General features: G+C 49.6%; 2 protein-coding genes across 3 annotated transcripts in view; both read right to left on the bottom strand.

The window, feature by feature from the left end:
• The window catches only part of RRM1 (ribonucleotide reductase catalytic subunit M1), a 46,010-nt gene extending 43,144 nt beyond the window's left edge, over positions 1 to 2,866 (bottom strand). The window contains exon 1 of the mRNA XM_075546172.1: positions 2,554 to 2,866. Coding sequence (XP_075402287.1) covers positions 2,554 to 2,572 — 19 coding nt within the window. The 5' untranslated portion in view covers positions 2,573 to 2,866. The remainder of the gene's footprint in view (positions 1 to 2,553) is intronic.
• A 1,456-nt stretch (positions 2,867 to 4,322) lies between these two features.
• The window catches only part of STIM1 (stromal interaction molecule 1), a 220,644-nt gene continuing 211,715 nt past the window's right edge, over positions 4,323 to 13,251 (bottom strand). Inside the window, exons 11-13 of one of the 2 annotated variants that reach the window (XM_075546174.1) lie at positions 12,486 to 12,578; positions 10,649 to 10,715; positions 4,323 to 6,251 (exon numbers count right to left, since the gene is read on the bottom strand). In XM_075546174.1, the coding sequence (XP_075402289.1) occupies positions 5,735 to 6,251; positions 10,649 to 10,715; positions 12,486 to 12,578 (677 nt within the window). In that variant the 3' untranslated portion in view covers positions 4,323 to 5,734. The remainder of the gene's footprint in view (positions 6,252 to 10,648; positions 10,716 to 12,485; positions 12,579 to 13,251) is intronic. The other variant, XM_075546175.1, reaches the window with a different exon arrangement.

The following is a 13,251-nucleotide window of genomic DNA, read 5'->3' on the forward strand; positions in this document are numbered from 1 at the left end:
TGGATCCAGGTTTCCTCTACCTAGAGCCTCCAGAAAATTAGTTATAATACCTTTAGAAAAACAGTAGCAGCAAAATGAAACTTCCAGACCAAGAGGGAGAAAGCTAAGCACCTTTAGTTGGAGGTTTGTCGGTGGCGTGAGATGCCTCTGGGCACTCATTGGCAAATATGAGAGCATTATACTATTTTCTTAAACAGGGTAGAGTAGAAGCCAAGCAGAGCAGAGACTTGCCTTTGGGCAGAGCTGAGAGGAAGCTATCCTGGCTTCTGATCCTGAACTGTACCCTATCACTTAGCTAATAAACCCGAAAACTGTATTGTCTGTGTGTTCTGTGTGGCCCTTGCAACAAATTATCAAACTCAGCAAGGACTGTCATGGGAGGGACAGGACAGCTGGGTGTCAGAATTGATAAAAAAAGGTTGGAGGGTGGCAGCCTATCTGTTCTCCACCTCATAGGACTAAACTTTGGGCTATTCTTGATCTTCTCCTCTGCCTTGTGAAGTTAGAAGAGGTCAGACACCATCCTCAAGCCATTTATGCACATTTGTATCTTGTGTCTACTTACCACTCCCACCTACACCCCAAAGTCAATTCCTTGAGAAAAACCAACCTAGTCTTTGTTCATTCCTAAATTCCTAGCACCTAAGAATTTCACATACAATGAGGTACTAAATATTCTCTGAACAAATAGTTAAATGACTAGGCTCCTGAAGCCTGTACTTAAAACCTACCAGAGTATTTATCACATTATTTTACAATTACTTTTACTTGTTTCATTCCCAATTGAAGACCCTTGAACATAGAAATCATGCCTGCCTAACTCACTACTTGTGACACAGTGCCCAACACAGAATCCAGCACACACCAAGTTTAAAATAATATAATTGACTGGAAACAAAATTAGGAAGGGTCTAAGAAGGAAGGGAGAGGAGGGAGAATAGAAAGAGCCTAGACTAGCTGAGTTTATCAGAGATCATCCGAGCATTAAAAAAAGTTTTCAAACAACCAACTCACCACCAAGCCATTCCAACTCACAATGAGCCCTGTAGGGCAGGGCTAAACTCTAACAGCCTCATTCTTCTCCCATGGAGCAAGTGGTGGTTTCAAACTGCTGACCTTGCGGTCAACTGAGAGCCCACTATGCCACTAGGTCCCCTCAACAAGTTTCAGAAGGTATTTATTTCACAAGCTTTTGTTTCAGCTTAATGTTTCAGTCATGAATGTAAAAAATGTATTTACAGTGGAATACAATCCAAAGTTTTTTAAGTACTATGCTAAATTCCAAAGCACTTAGCAACTTTTGTCATTAACTGTAATGGTCCTTTTATTTTTTTAACCTTAGTCTCCTTGAAGGGCATGGTGCTCTCTCATGAGAAAAAGAAGCTCAAAAGGCAGAAATGAAAAATCCATCCCTCTTGGGGGGGGGGAGGGAAGAAAAATCCACCTGCTATTCCCTTCTTTTATCTAACTATTTTCAGGTGAATTTTCTACACAACTGTAAATCCTTTCAAGTGGAGCTGCCTCCTCCCTCTATTAGTTCCTTCCTAAATTCCTAGTAAGTTCTATGCTAAGTGAGGTGGAAATGACTGTCTTAAATGTTCACAACCTAATGGACAGAGAAGCATCCAGTTAGGCACTGAGGGCACTGGCGGTGCTGCAGCCTAAGAATGGACCGTTTAAACGCAAGGTCGGTGAGTCAAACCCACCAGCCAAGCCGTGGGAGTTATCAAATTGGCGGCAGTGACTTTTTTTTTTTTTTACATCAGTTAATGTACCAGCAGCTGTGCGGGGAGAGAAAGGCCTGGCAGTTACGGTGTAGAGCACTACGGGCCTACGGGATCACAGTGAGTTCAGTAGGAGTTGAAAATTAACTCGCGGGCACCTAACAGCAATTTTGAAATAATCGTTTTAATAGAGGTGGGTAGATTCCACCCAGGACTTGTTGAAAGCTGTGTCAGACGGTTCAGCCACGGATCGTGGGGTGGTTTTGCCGGAGCCCATGCTGTCTCTCCAGCCTGGTTCTTTCCTCGAGGTCGGAAGCGCCTCCTCGCGCCCAGGGCGGCTGACGAACCCACCCCAGGGTTTTCAAACAAAGCTCCATTGTCACCGTGGCCTCGAGCCCCGGCCTCGCTGTCAACCCACGAGGCGACTTTGGCCCGGTCCCGCGAGCTCTGTCTGCGGTTCCGTTTCTCCGCCGGTAAAGGGGGCTGCCCCTGCCCTAGAGGCTCTGGGAAAATCACGGAGGCCTGGAAATCCGGGGCGCACACAGGAGCGACTCGGCCAAGGGCAGGCGTTCTTTCTGGAAATGGCGACAGGATGACCGAAGTCCCGGGACACTGACTGAACGTAGAACGTAGACTGACAGAGGGAGGAGAGCGCCGCGGGCTGACGCGGCGGGAAGCCGGCGAGAAGGGCGCGAAGCCGCCGCGGCGGGAAGCGGCGCGGGCGGGAGGCCAAGGTTAGCAACGTCCCCGCACCCCCACCCCCTCCCCGCCCCCGCCCTCCTTTTCTCCGTTCCCCACCCAGCCTGCCGCCCCCTCCCCGGGCCCTCACCTCGCTTGATCACATGCATCGCGGCTGGTGGTTCAAGTGCAGACGGACTCCGCTCCCGCCTGCCGCTGAGGGGTGACACCGCAAAGGTGGTCAAATGTAAAGGTCGCGCTCCGGGCGCTTGTGGAGCGGAGACACAGCCGGACGGGGACTGGACGTAGACAGCCAGCGCCGAGCGGCCGCAGTCTAAATCCTCTTCCCGCTCCCGCCACAAGTGACGCAAAACCGGCGCGACGGAGTCGGACGACGCGACTCCACTCTGCCAACCCCTGGGGCCGTCCGGCCCGGCTTTCCCTTAGTGGCGGCCATTTTGAGTACGGGCAGCGTCTCCGAGACTGCGCCGCCCCGCGGCCATCCGGGGCGTGGCTGCGCCGACCGGAAGGCGCTTCTTCTCCCGCCGGCGCGCCCAGTGCGCCGACGCGACGCCGCCCGCCCGCCGAGCCCCGCCCCGCCGGCCCGCGCGTTCCCGCCAAGTCGGACGGTGTGTGTTCCCGCCAAGTCGGACGGTACGTGTGTTAATGTTAAAGTATCCATGACTTTCCCCTTGTGCCAACCCGGAGGCATAACCGGTTCGACATGGGTTCAGGATCCACTTGGGAGCTGCAGTTACTTGGCCCGCGTAGCCGGACTTCTGACAACTAGTATGTCTCGATTTTGTCCTGACGGAAATGGGAGCCAGGGAGAATTTTCATCAAGGCAGTATCAAGACCCGTGTTCTTTAAAGGAGGAGCCTTTGGTGGCCTCCTAACAGCAAGGTCACTGGTTCAAACCCATCAGCCCTTCTGAGGAAGACCGAGAGGGCTGGCTGCTCTGCCTTGGACTTGAAACCTTTCGAAGGGCCGCTGTGAGGCAGAGCCCACTGGCTTACAGCCGTGTTTGGTCCTGGTGTAAAGGGTGGCAGAGACGGACGCAACCATAAGGCTGAGCTTGCCTTGTGGTGGTAGAAGGATCCTGGCTTAGAGTTGAAATCCGCCAACCCCAACAGCCATCAGGCGGTCCTGCCCTTGTGGGTGTGCGGGGCTGGCTGTAACTCTTCCCAGGGGTGTAAATTCTCACTTTTCTCCCCAGGAGCACCTGGTAGTTTGGAACTGCTGACCTCGAGGTTAGTAGTTCAACGTGTAACCCAGTCCGTCACCAGGGTTCCATTCTAATATGCAAGACTTAAAAGTTTCTGATTTGTGCTACACAAACTGATCTTTATGAAATGCCATCTGTAGTCTTGCCTCTCTAAGAATCTTGCACTGACTCCTCACTGCCCTCCACCAAGCTCCCTGTTCCGTAACTGTTAAAAGGCAGTGACGGCCATCGATGGTGTAAAGTAGCTAGGTTCCAGATGGTCCCCCGGGGTACGTGAGGGAATACACACACATTACCCCAATATTGCATGGTACATAATTAGACTAAAATTGTTTATCTTTAAGTCGAATTAACAGAATCCTATATATTTAAGGTTGGGCAGCTTACAGTAAGGTTCAAACCCCGCCTCACCCCCTGCTGTTCTACAAGAGAAAGTTGAGACTCTTCTCCAGTAAGGATTTAGAGTTTCTGAAACCCAAAGGAACAGTTCTACTTTATTAGGGTTACTAGGAATCCGAATGGAGTCCACAGCAGTGGGGTTTGTTTTGTTTACTGTTGGTATCCCATATTTTATCTGGCAATCCTACTCGGAAAAGTTTTAAGTAAGTGCATTCAAGAGGATTCATTTCTTCATCCCCTGCCTCTTGTGCTCCTGTGAGCACAGAAAACACAAGAAGAGTCAAAGACAGCGCAGGTTAAAATCTCCTACATGCTTTATTGGACTTCAAAGAGTCTTATGAAATGACACAGAAAAACCCATGTGAGAGGGTCCAGAGGGTACAAGGCAGTCTGTCACCTTGCAGCCTCCTAAGACCAGCCCCAGGTATACCCATCCCAGTCCTAAAATAGGACCCCAGGGTAGAGGCATGACATGGAGTGTGGCAGAGGGAAAACACCTTTACAGCCATAGCAAAAAAACAGGTAAAGGGAGGGAGTTGTCTAGAGGCTGGGAAGGGAGGGCGGGGGAGAGTGGTCATATAGCCGTCTCCACCTACACCATCTTCCTTAGCCACCCCTTCCCTAACTGGTCGTGTCCTTTTTGAGCCTCTGGCCCAGGCTATGCAGCAACATGAAAATAGGATCTGACAAGGGGAGTATGTGGAGCAGGCACTTGGGAAATTCAGGAGATTTCTTTTTTAACTTTTATCTTTTGGTTCAAATGCAACAGTTTCATTACCCAACAGCTGCAGGGCCCCATTCGTGCCCTATATCATGACTCTGGCTTCCATGGCCACAGAGCCAATTGTCCTGAGCCCCACCCAGAGGTATGGGTGCTTGGGGAACATTGGGCAGCACCTCTTAGAGACAAACCCTCCTGCAGAGTGGGAAGCAGGGAGAAGAGGGTAGAAGGGATGGGTGGGAGAAAAAGGTGACTGCCTGGTAGCATAGTCTGGCATCCACTCATCCTTCAACTAAGAGTGGTCTCTCCATCCCCTAGCCTGGCCTCTTCAGAAATCTTTGGTGGTTTATTTCCTGGGAGTTGGCTTCACTTCCCTGTGGTCTTCTGGAGGCCTAAGTGAGTTCCCAACTAAGGGTTCTCAGGACCACCACACCCCCAAAGAACAACACCCCACCACCCACACACAAATTAGGCTCTAGGCCCTAGCCTGGGGCAAACAGAACTAGACTGGGTGGAGTGGTGCTGAGCTGAGACACTGTGTCAAAAGTTACGCCACCTATCTTCCCCACAGCTAAGGGAAGTTGGGGAGTGGGCGAAGGGAGGGGCCGGAAATCAGAAGACAGAGAGAAACAGGAAACCAAACCTCAAAACTGGGACAGCAGAGGCAGAAGCTGGACCCCAGAGTGGAGCTGGGAGCTGAGGGGCAGAGAGGACATAGCAACTAAGACATGCACTGAAGTAGAGAGGGAGTGACAGCAGCAGCCCACGGTTGGGAGGAAGGCAGGGCAGGCAGGCCATGGTGGTCAGTTAATAAATAAATGTTGAAGGACCCAAGGATGAGGGGGGTGGGTATGTATAGTGCCCAGGCCCCTGGGCCAGCCTCTCCCATGCCCCACTCTAGGGCCCAGGTACCTTGGGGGTGGAGAACGGGGAGGCAGAAGACCCAGGAAAGGACAAGCTGTCCCACCACTACCAGCCCAATCCTGCCTATTTTTTAAGAGGCTTCTTAAAGATTTTGAGGGGAAACTTCTTCCGGCCTGGGCTAGAGTCTGTCTCCTCATTAATGGAGCTGTTATCCTCCTCAGCTACTGCCTTCTTGCCAGCTAGGTGGGGAATGCGTGTATTTCTACTAGCCTGCAGGGCTCGGCTGTCCCCGACTGGAGATGGTGTGTCTGGGTCTGGGGAACTGGGGCTGTTGGAACGGGAAGAATCCAAGGGTGGAGAGCCACTAGGTGGAACAGAGGGACTCAGCTCCATCAGGCTGTGGGCCACATCCAGCCCATGGTTCAGCGCCAGCAGTGCCTTCTTGGCCAGGGCAGGACTGTCAGGCAGTTTCTCCACCAGAGATCCTGGGTGGACCCCCTCAATCAGCCGATGGCTGCCATTGGAAGTCATGGCATTGACAGCCTCATCTCCAGCACGGACCATCTGAGGAGGTTTGGGGGCCATCCGCTGGCGGTCACTCATATGGAGGGAGGACTCCGAATCTGAATGGGTCAAATCCCTGCAAGATACGGGGCAGAGGAAAAAGAACAGGACACATACAGGATGGGGCGGGGGAGGGGTACAATATGAAGAGACAAGGGCAGGATAGAAAAATGAAGATGAAAAGAGCGACAGAAGAAAGAAAATAGAATGAACAGGCAGGTGGGAAGGAAAGAAACAAGGAAATTGAGTAGGACAGGTATAAAGTAAGAGGAGACCAGGATGGATGGGTAGATAGATAGGTGTTGGATAAGAGGGAGAGTAGAATTGGGGAAGAAGAAAATAAAAAGGAGAAGCAGACCAAGGGGGAAAAGAAAAGGAAAAATGTGAGGGAAGAGAAGAGACACAACAAAAAAACAAATGTTATTATGCCATCAACTGTCTGGCCAAGGGCTTCTTAATGACTGGCCCACTCCTGCTGGACACGCATGCGCTACTTTGATGCGTTTCTAAACTTAAATTCCACAGGTGTCCTCATTAAAATACCCCCTTTTCCACAGCTGACTCCTTTCTTCAAACTCGAACCTGAACTCAGACAGAACCGCTTATTTCTGAGCCATATCTATGACACCATTTCAATGGCTTCCTCCCCAAACCTACTCCTTTCACCCAGGGTAGGTCCAGTTCTGGGCTAGGCCCAAGGAAGAAGGCACATGCAATCAGTGGGCCTCACCCAGGCTGGGGAGGAGGAGGTTAGAATAGCCTTGCAAATAATCCCACACCAACCCCCAAAGGCCAGGATGCTGCCATTTCCAACCCTCTCACAGGATGCAAAGGAGAGCATAAAGAAAAAAAAAATGTTAAATGAGAATTCAAACAGGAGTAGTACTTTGAGCAGCAAGGGTGGAATCTCTTTCAGAGCTCTGCTGATAGAGAATATAGGGCGGTATAGAAAGATAGAGCACTGGCCTTTTTTAAGGGCATGGGTTCCAAACAGTTCCAGACTATAGAGGTCTAGATTTCCATCTGGTTCAATTCCATCTCTGCCTGGGGCTTGCTATGTGACCTGGAACAAGTCATCTAACTGCTGGTCCTCAGTTTTGGCCAAATGAAGATTTTTATCCATTCAATTCTTTTGTAAGACAGTTTCAAGGATCAGATATGTTGGCAAAGCACTTTGAAATGTAGAAAGAATTGTAGGGGTTGAAGAGAAGCTTGGAAGGGCTGCATGTGGGTGAGTCACACTGGGCATCTTTGCAAGGCTGAGTTATGGGGACATGCCACTGCACATTAGACATGCACACACACAGGCTCAGCCAGGGAACTCAAGACCCTTTAATGGGCTGTCTCTTCCTAAAAAGGCTATGAACCAATTGTGAATACCACCCCACCCCCACCTGCTTCTACAGACAAAAGGATAGATGTGAGGGTCCTAAGCCAGTCCCTGAACCCTCCTTCTGCTTTCCAGAGGTCTGAGAGTCCCTGGCAGAGGCAGAAGGTAGGGCTAAGGGAAATGCTTAAACATGTGAGTCAGGAAGCCAAAGGAGAGGAGTCGTGAGTAGGAGAGAACATCACAGGACCTGGAGAGAAGGATGCTGAGGGCCGGACATCAGAAGGGCACCGGGCCACTGAAACGGGCAAAAGCATGGGTTAGCTCCTAAGTCTCAGTAGGAAACAACTAAATAAGCAGCCACCCCATGGGCCAGGACCTTCCTTGAGGTGTGGGAGAATAGAACAGTTCCAGCTGCAAACACTATTCCAGGCACATATTCTAGCATTGACCAGCATTCAGTCTTACACTTGACCTCACTCATTTAACACTGTCCTCGATTCTACCCAAATGCACCCTGTCTCTCTGAGCCCCCAAGATGATCCTCTCCATCTCCTGCCTTCCCCACACACAGGAAACGCTGAACAAGGTGCCAAGGAAGTTCTGGGGAACAACTGCATGAAAGGAGACCTTAGCTAGGGAAGAGAGGTCAAGAGTTCGGGACCCTCCCAGTCTCGTTTAGTCTTCCTTCCCAGACCCTGTGCCTCTCTTATGAACCAAAGCTGAGATTTCCAAGGCAAGACAAGAATCTGGGAGGAAGCCTGGGTAGATAGAGAAGGAAAAAGGCCCGCAAGAGCAGACTCACCTTTCCTCTCTCAATCTCTGAGGCCATTTAGGCCAAGGGTTTCCCTCCCCAAAGGCCAGGCTGCTTTCAGTTCCCATTCCCAAGCTACTAACCTTACTAGAGAGCCTGTTTGCCTTTAGAGATGATCCTCTGGTGCGTGGTGCAAAAGAAAATTATGCAGTGAACAGGCCAAGTAGATGCAGGTTCCTTTCCACCCTTCCTCCCCTCTGCCCTCAGCTTAGTTCTGGGGGCATGAGGTTCACAGCACCCCCAGCCCAATTTAGTCCTCTCCATCAGTATTGGGGAAGGCAGTCTTCCTGCTTAGGCTTTTGGATGAAAATGAGGATGAGAGTGAAGATGAGCAGCTCTGCTGAGTGGTGACCATAGTAAAGGCAGTCCTTTTGGGGTACAGGAAGGACCAGCCTTTGAGGATGAGGGTGAGAGCTAGAGAGATTGGTATCCAGCGTGAAACAGGACCAAAAGAAAGCAACAGAGGAAGCAGGCTGCAGCCCAGAGGCCAGGGCTGCCCGTGGTCACAACTTAAGTGAAGAAAGACCCTTTCAAAGGAGAGGGACTTTCAGAGGCTCCCCTAAGTTTGTCGCAAGCAAAGTCTAGGCTACTGCTTGTGCTCTTTGCCTAGTAGCTTACGCTATAAGCAGAGAAAGTCTCCATCCACACTGGAAGAGAGGCTTTCACCAATTCTTTTGCAATCCACTTAATCAGTTTGCAGAAGGACAAACCTGGAGGCACAAGCTTTAGTTTGTGTTCTGCTCATAATTAGCTCTGGGACCTGGGAGGAATTCTCTACCTTGCAGAATCGTAACTTTCTTCTCTGAAAATTAGTAGTTTCATGCCTGCCTACTTATAAACTTTGCTGGTCCTAAACCAAACATGTCTTTCCCATAAACTTGTTTCCTCTCTAACTTTCGTGAATCACCTAACATATATTACACATCCATTCAAACATGGAGGTCATCTTAGATTTCTCCCTCTTCGCTATCCCCAACCAGTCCACAAATTTATACCTAAATCTCCGATCTCCCTGCTGGTCTACAGCCAGTGAAACCATTCGTGGAGCCAGTCCGACTCTTGGTGACTTCCTCTGTGTCAAAGTAGAACTGTGCTCCACAGGGCTTGCTTGGCTGGTTCTTCAAACGTAGATTGCTAGGCCGCCTTCTGAAGTGTCTCTGCATGGGCTTGACGAACCTCAGTTTTTGATAGCAGCTAAATGTGTGATGGCTTCTAAATTCCTATAGTCTCCTCCTCCAAACCTTTCTTAATACATCCCACTAAAGTAGTATTTCTCAAGTGAAAATCTGACCAACAAACTTTAAGAAGCCCTTTTTTACAGCTTTCACAAAATAAAAGGATAAAGACCAAAACCCTCAGCCTTCCGGGGCCCTGCATCATTCAGATACCTATCTGCTACCCCTTCTCGCCAAAGCATCCCACTGTTCTAGTCTCACAGAAATCACATTCTCTTGAACCTTCATGCCTCTGCACGTTTCCTCTGTCTAGAATACTCTTTCTTCTTTCCCTGCACACAGGCTGTTAGCACAAATATCATCTGTTTTGTGAAGCATTCTATCTCAGGCATATACTGTTAGTCACTCACTCCACCTTCACATCCCCTATAGCACTTAGCAGTTGTTCCATAAATATGTCCGTGCTTCTCCAAGACCAGACTGGTCAGTGATGGCTGGGATTGCAGAGTTGCTACCAATAAGTGTTTTCAGAGTTGCTACCAATAAGTGTTTGTTGAAGAAGTAAAGGAAGTGAGGGCTCCACTTAGATAACTCATCTGAAAGTGCTTATTTTATTTTGAAAGTATGTATTTTAGGCCAAAGTGCTATAGGACTGTGAGGGAGAAGGGTTGCCAGACAGAATGAGAAGGGGAGACAGGTCTGGGGCGTTAGGCTGATCTTAAGACGGTGTCTCGGAGCAGGAAAAGGACAAGACGAAGATTCCCCACTACATACATACCCCCAACTAACCAGGCAGCAGCCAGCAGACAGAACCAGGTAAAGACAGCAAGAAGGGAAGGAGTGAAGATAAGAGAGACAGCTGATACCCCAAGCTCTCTGAATGCCCAGGCATCACAGCGGTGCTGTCAGAAGGGGATGGGTCAGGGAAGGGCTCCTTCTGGAGGAAATAGGAAGTGCTGTGGTGGTAATAGACAGGGTGGACATGGACGGTGGTGGTGGTGGTGGTGGTGGAAGAGCAGCAGGAAGAAGAAGCACAGGCAGATGGAGGGCTGGTCCCGTGGCCTTCAGAACTGAAAGACTGTCCCGATGAAAGGCTGCGCATTCGCCGCAGAGAGACCCGGCTCGTCAAGAAGTGGCCAGCCTCACTCTCTACCAACCTCTGAGATCCTAGGCCATGCTGTGGTTCCGTCAGGCGCTGCCGGACACTGCTTTGCAGGCTGGGGGCTGCAAGGAGAATGAAGAGAGTATGAGTGCAGGCAGGGCTTGGGCTGGCCGGCAAGCAGGACTACCCCTAGAGAAATGTCTGCTGGAGACCACTCTGGGCTTTTGGTGCCCAATCTAAAGAATGGGGCACCTCCTCCCAGAAACCTCCCCCCCGGGATCCTGAAAGGAAGGGGAAATTGAAGATGAGGTGCTCAGGTCAGTTTTAGTGGCAATTCCAATGGAAAGAGACCCAAGGTCAATGTTACTATAAAGGGAGGTGGCAAGGCTGTTAGTGGTGGGCGGGGAACAGGCAGGGGGAGGGGTGGATGGGAGTTTTGGGCAAGGTCCGGGAGAGCACTAAGAACCAGCCTTTGTAGAAAGCCAACCTCAGGATGTAATTCATAACTTAAACAAGAATTTCTATAGGAAGCGGCTTCAAAATGCTCATGGAAAAATTCCAGTGTCTTTAATTCCATTTTCCCATGACCTTTGTGAAACCCTCTCCTACCAGCATGCTCATCACTCCACTATTGAGACCTGTATGAAAGTAAACATAGAGGGGAACAATGAAAGAATACTGCCCAGTTGCTGACAGACTAGAGGACTATGAAAAATAATTGTGACAAGATAGTAAGAACATGAAAAAAATCCCTATTAAGGTGTTAAAAACAAAACCAGGATACAAAATCTTAGGTAATAAAAACACTTTGGGCTTCAGAATATGAGAGACTAGCACTTGACACTGGTCTTTCCACTTTCTAGTTGTGTGACCTTGAGCAACATATTTTCACATTCTGAGTCTGTTTATAAGTTCACAGAATCCTACAGGTTTGTTTTGAGGATTCTGTGTAATGTCTTTAAAGTAACTGACCCATTTCTGGCACCTAATATGTGGCAGAGGTTATACATATCTTAACCACATAAAAAAGTTTTCATAGAATAAGAAGGTACTCAACTATGGCAGAATTGATGCCTTGTTCCTACTCATGTGTATTCTTATTTACCTTCCAAATTTCCCCCAATAAACACGTTCACAACAAAAATTTAGCTCTTGGATAGATGATACAAATCAGAACCTTAGATGATGAGGGCCACCATGCCCAAGAAAAGGGAACGTGGGCATCAGATAACAACAGTGTGCTAAAACTCCTTCCCAAGGGGACCCATTAGGCTTGTTAGGCTCTGTCCCAGCTTAAAAGTCCCCGCTTTTAAGCTCAAGCTTTTAAAAGATAATTCAGGCTTTTCTCTTTCCTCTATCCTGACAGGTCACTCTGCCTTCTCCCTACATGTGGGAGAATGGGCCAGGTTACAGGGGTGTCAGGAAGCCTTGAAAGGGCCACCAGGGAGCAAGTACAATTCTATAGTGATAGAGAGTTGGGGAGGCAAGGTTTTGATGGCTGGCAACATTCAAGGCATCAAAAGGAGGCTGAAGGGGTAAGAGGAAGCGTGAAAAAAGGGAGGGGAAGAGTGGGAGAGGGGATAAACATGAAAAAAGAGAAGAGGAAGGTGATATTTCCTTCTCATCCCAACCCAGCTGAAGATGGGACATGGGCCTCACTGGACTACAGGGCGAAGCCCAAGCCTCCCATCACCATGATGTTCTCTCTCTAGCCCTCAGCTGAACAGGCTGATTCTTCTCACCCCGAACCCTTCCCTACTGTTAGTAGGGACGGTGCTGAGACGGAGCAGGCAGGGGTGTGAGGCAAGCAGGAGAATGGGCCCGTGGGGTAGAAGTGTTGGTTTAGTCCCAAAAGTTGGAAAAACAAAAGCCCCCAAAGGGGCTTCTCAAACCCGGGTATTTCCAGAGGGACTGATCATCCGAGCCGGCGGATGCAGAGCAGAGAGAACGGTCACTGAACCTACGCCCCATCAGCCAGGCAGCATCTAGGGTCCAACAGCCAGGCCAAAAGGAGAAGAGAATCTGATTTAAGAAGGCTTCAGCCTGCTCTCTTAAAGGAGCAAGGGAGGGGCCGGGGGCAAGGGGTGTGGGCAGTTTAGTCCCTCCCAACCTGGGAAATCAGGAGCATACAATGCCTGTCGCTGATCCTAACCTTGTTAGGCCTTTTGGCTAAGGGTCTGGCCAGGGAGACAACCAGGGTTGGCAAAGAATCATTGAGGAAATTTAGAAACAAATCCCATCTGGAGCAGGAAGCCCCTAATCCAGGCCAGCTTCCTGCCATCCCCGTGCGCTGGTGGGATATGAGCCTGGGACAGCAGCTTTCCTATAAAAACCTATTCTATTTACCTGTAATTGCTTCGGGTCTAAAAAAATAGCTTTGGGTCTAAAGAAAACTTCAAACACAAGTCAGTAAAGTAAAAGTCCCTTCATTCACTAGATAATTCTGATGAGTGTTTTTCTCTTTGGCACTACTTTAACTCAGCCCTCATCACCCACAGGGGAGAGGCGAGGGACGGCCTAAGAATTCAGGTGGAAAGCCAGGCATGCTTATGCAGGAGATCCTTCCTGGGCAAGAATGTCTCCAGCTTGGAGAATTTGAAGCTATCTGTCGACTTACAGGGAGAAACGATGGGGCTTTCTACTCCTGTAAAGAGTTAC

Source organism: Tenrec ecaudatus, chromosome 4 (genome assembly GCF_050624435.1).
Source record: "Tenrec ecaudatus isolate mTenEca1 chromosome 4, mTenEca1.hap1, whole genome shotgun sequence".
NCBI lineage: Eukaryota > Metazoa > Chordata > Mammalia > Afrosoricida > Tenrecidae > Tenrec > Tenrec ecaudatus.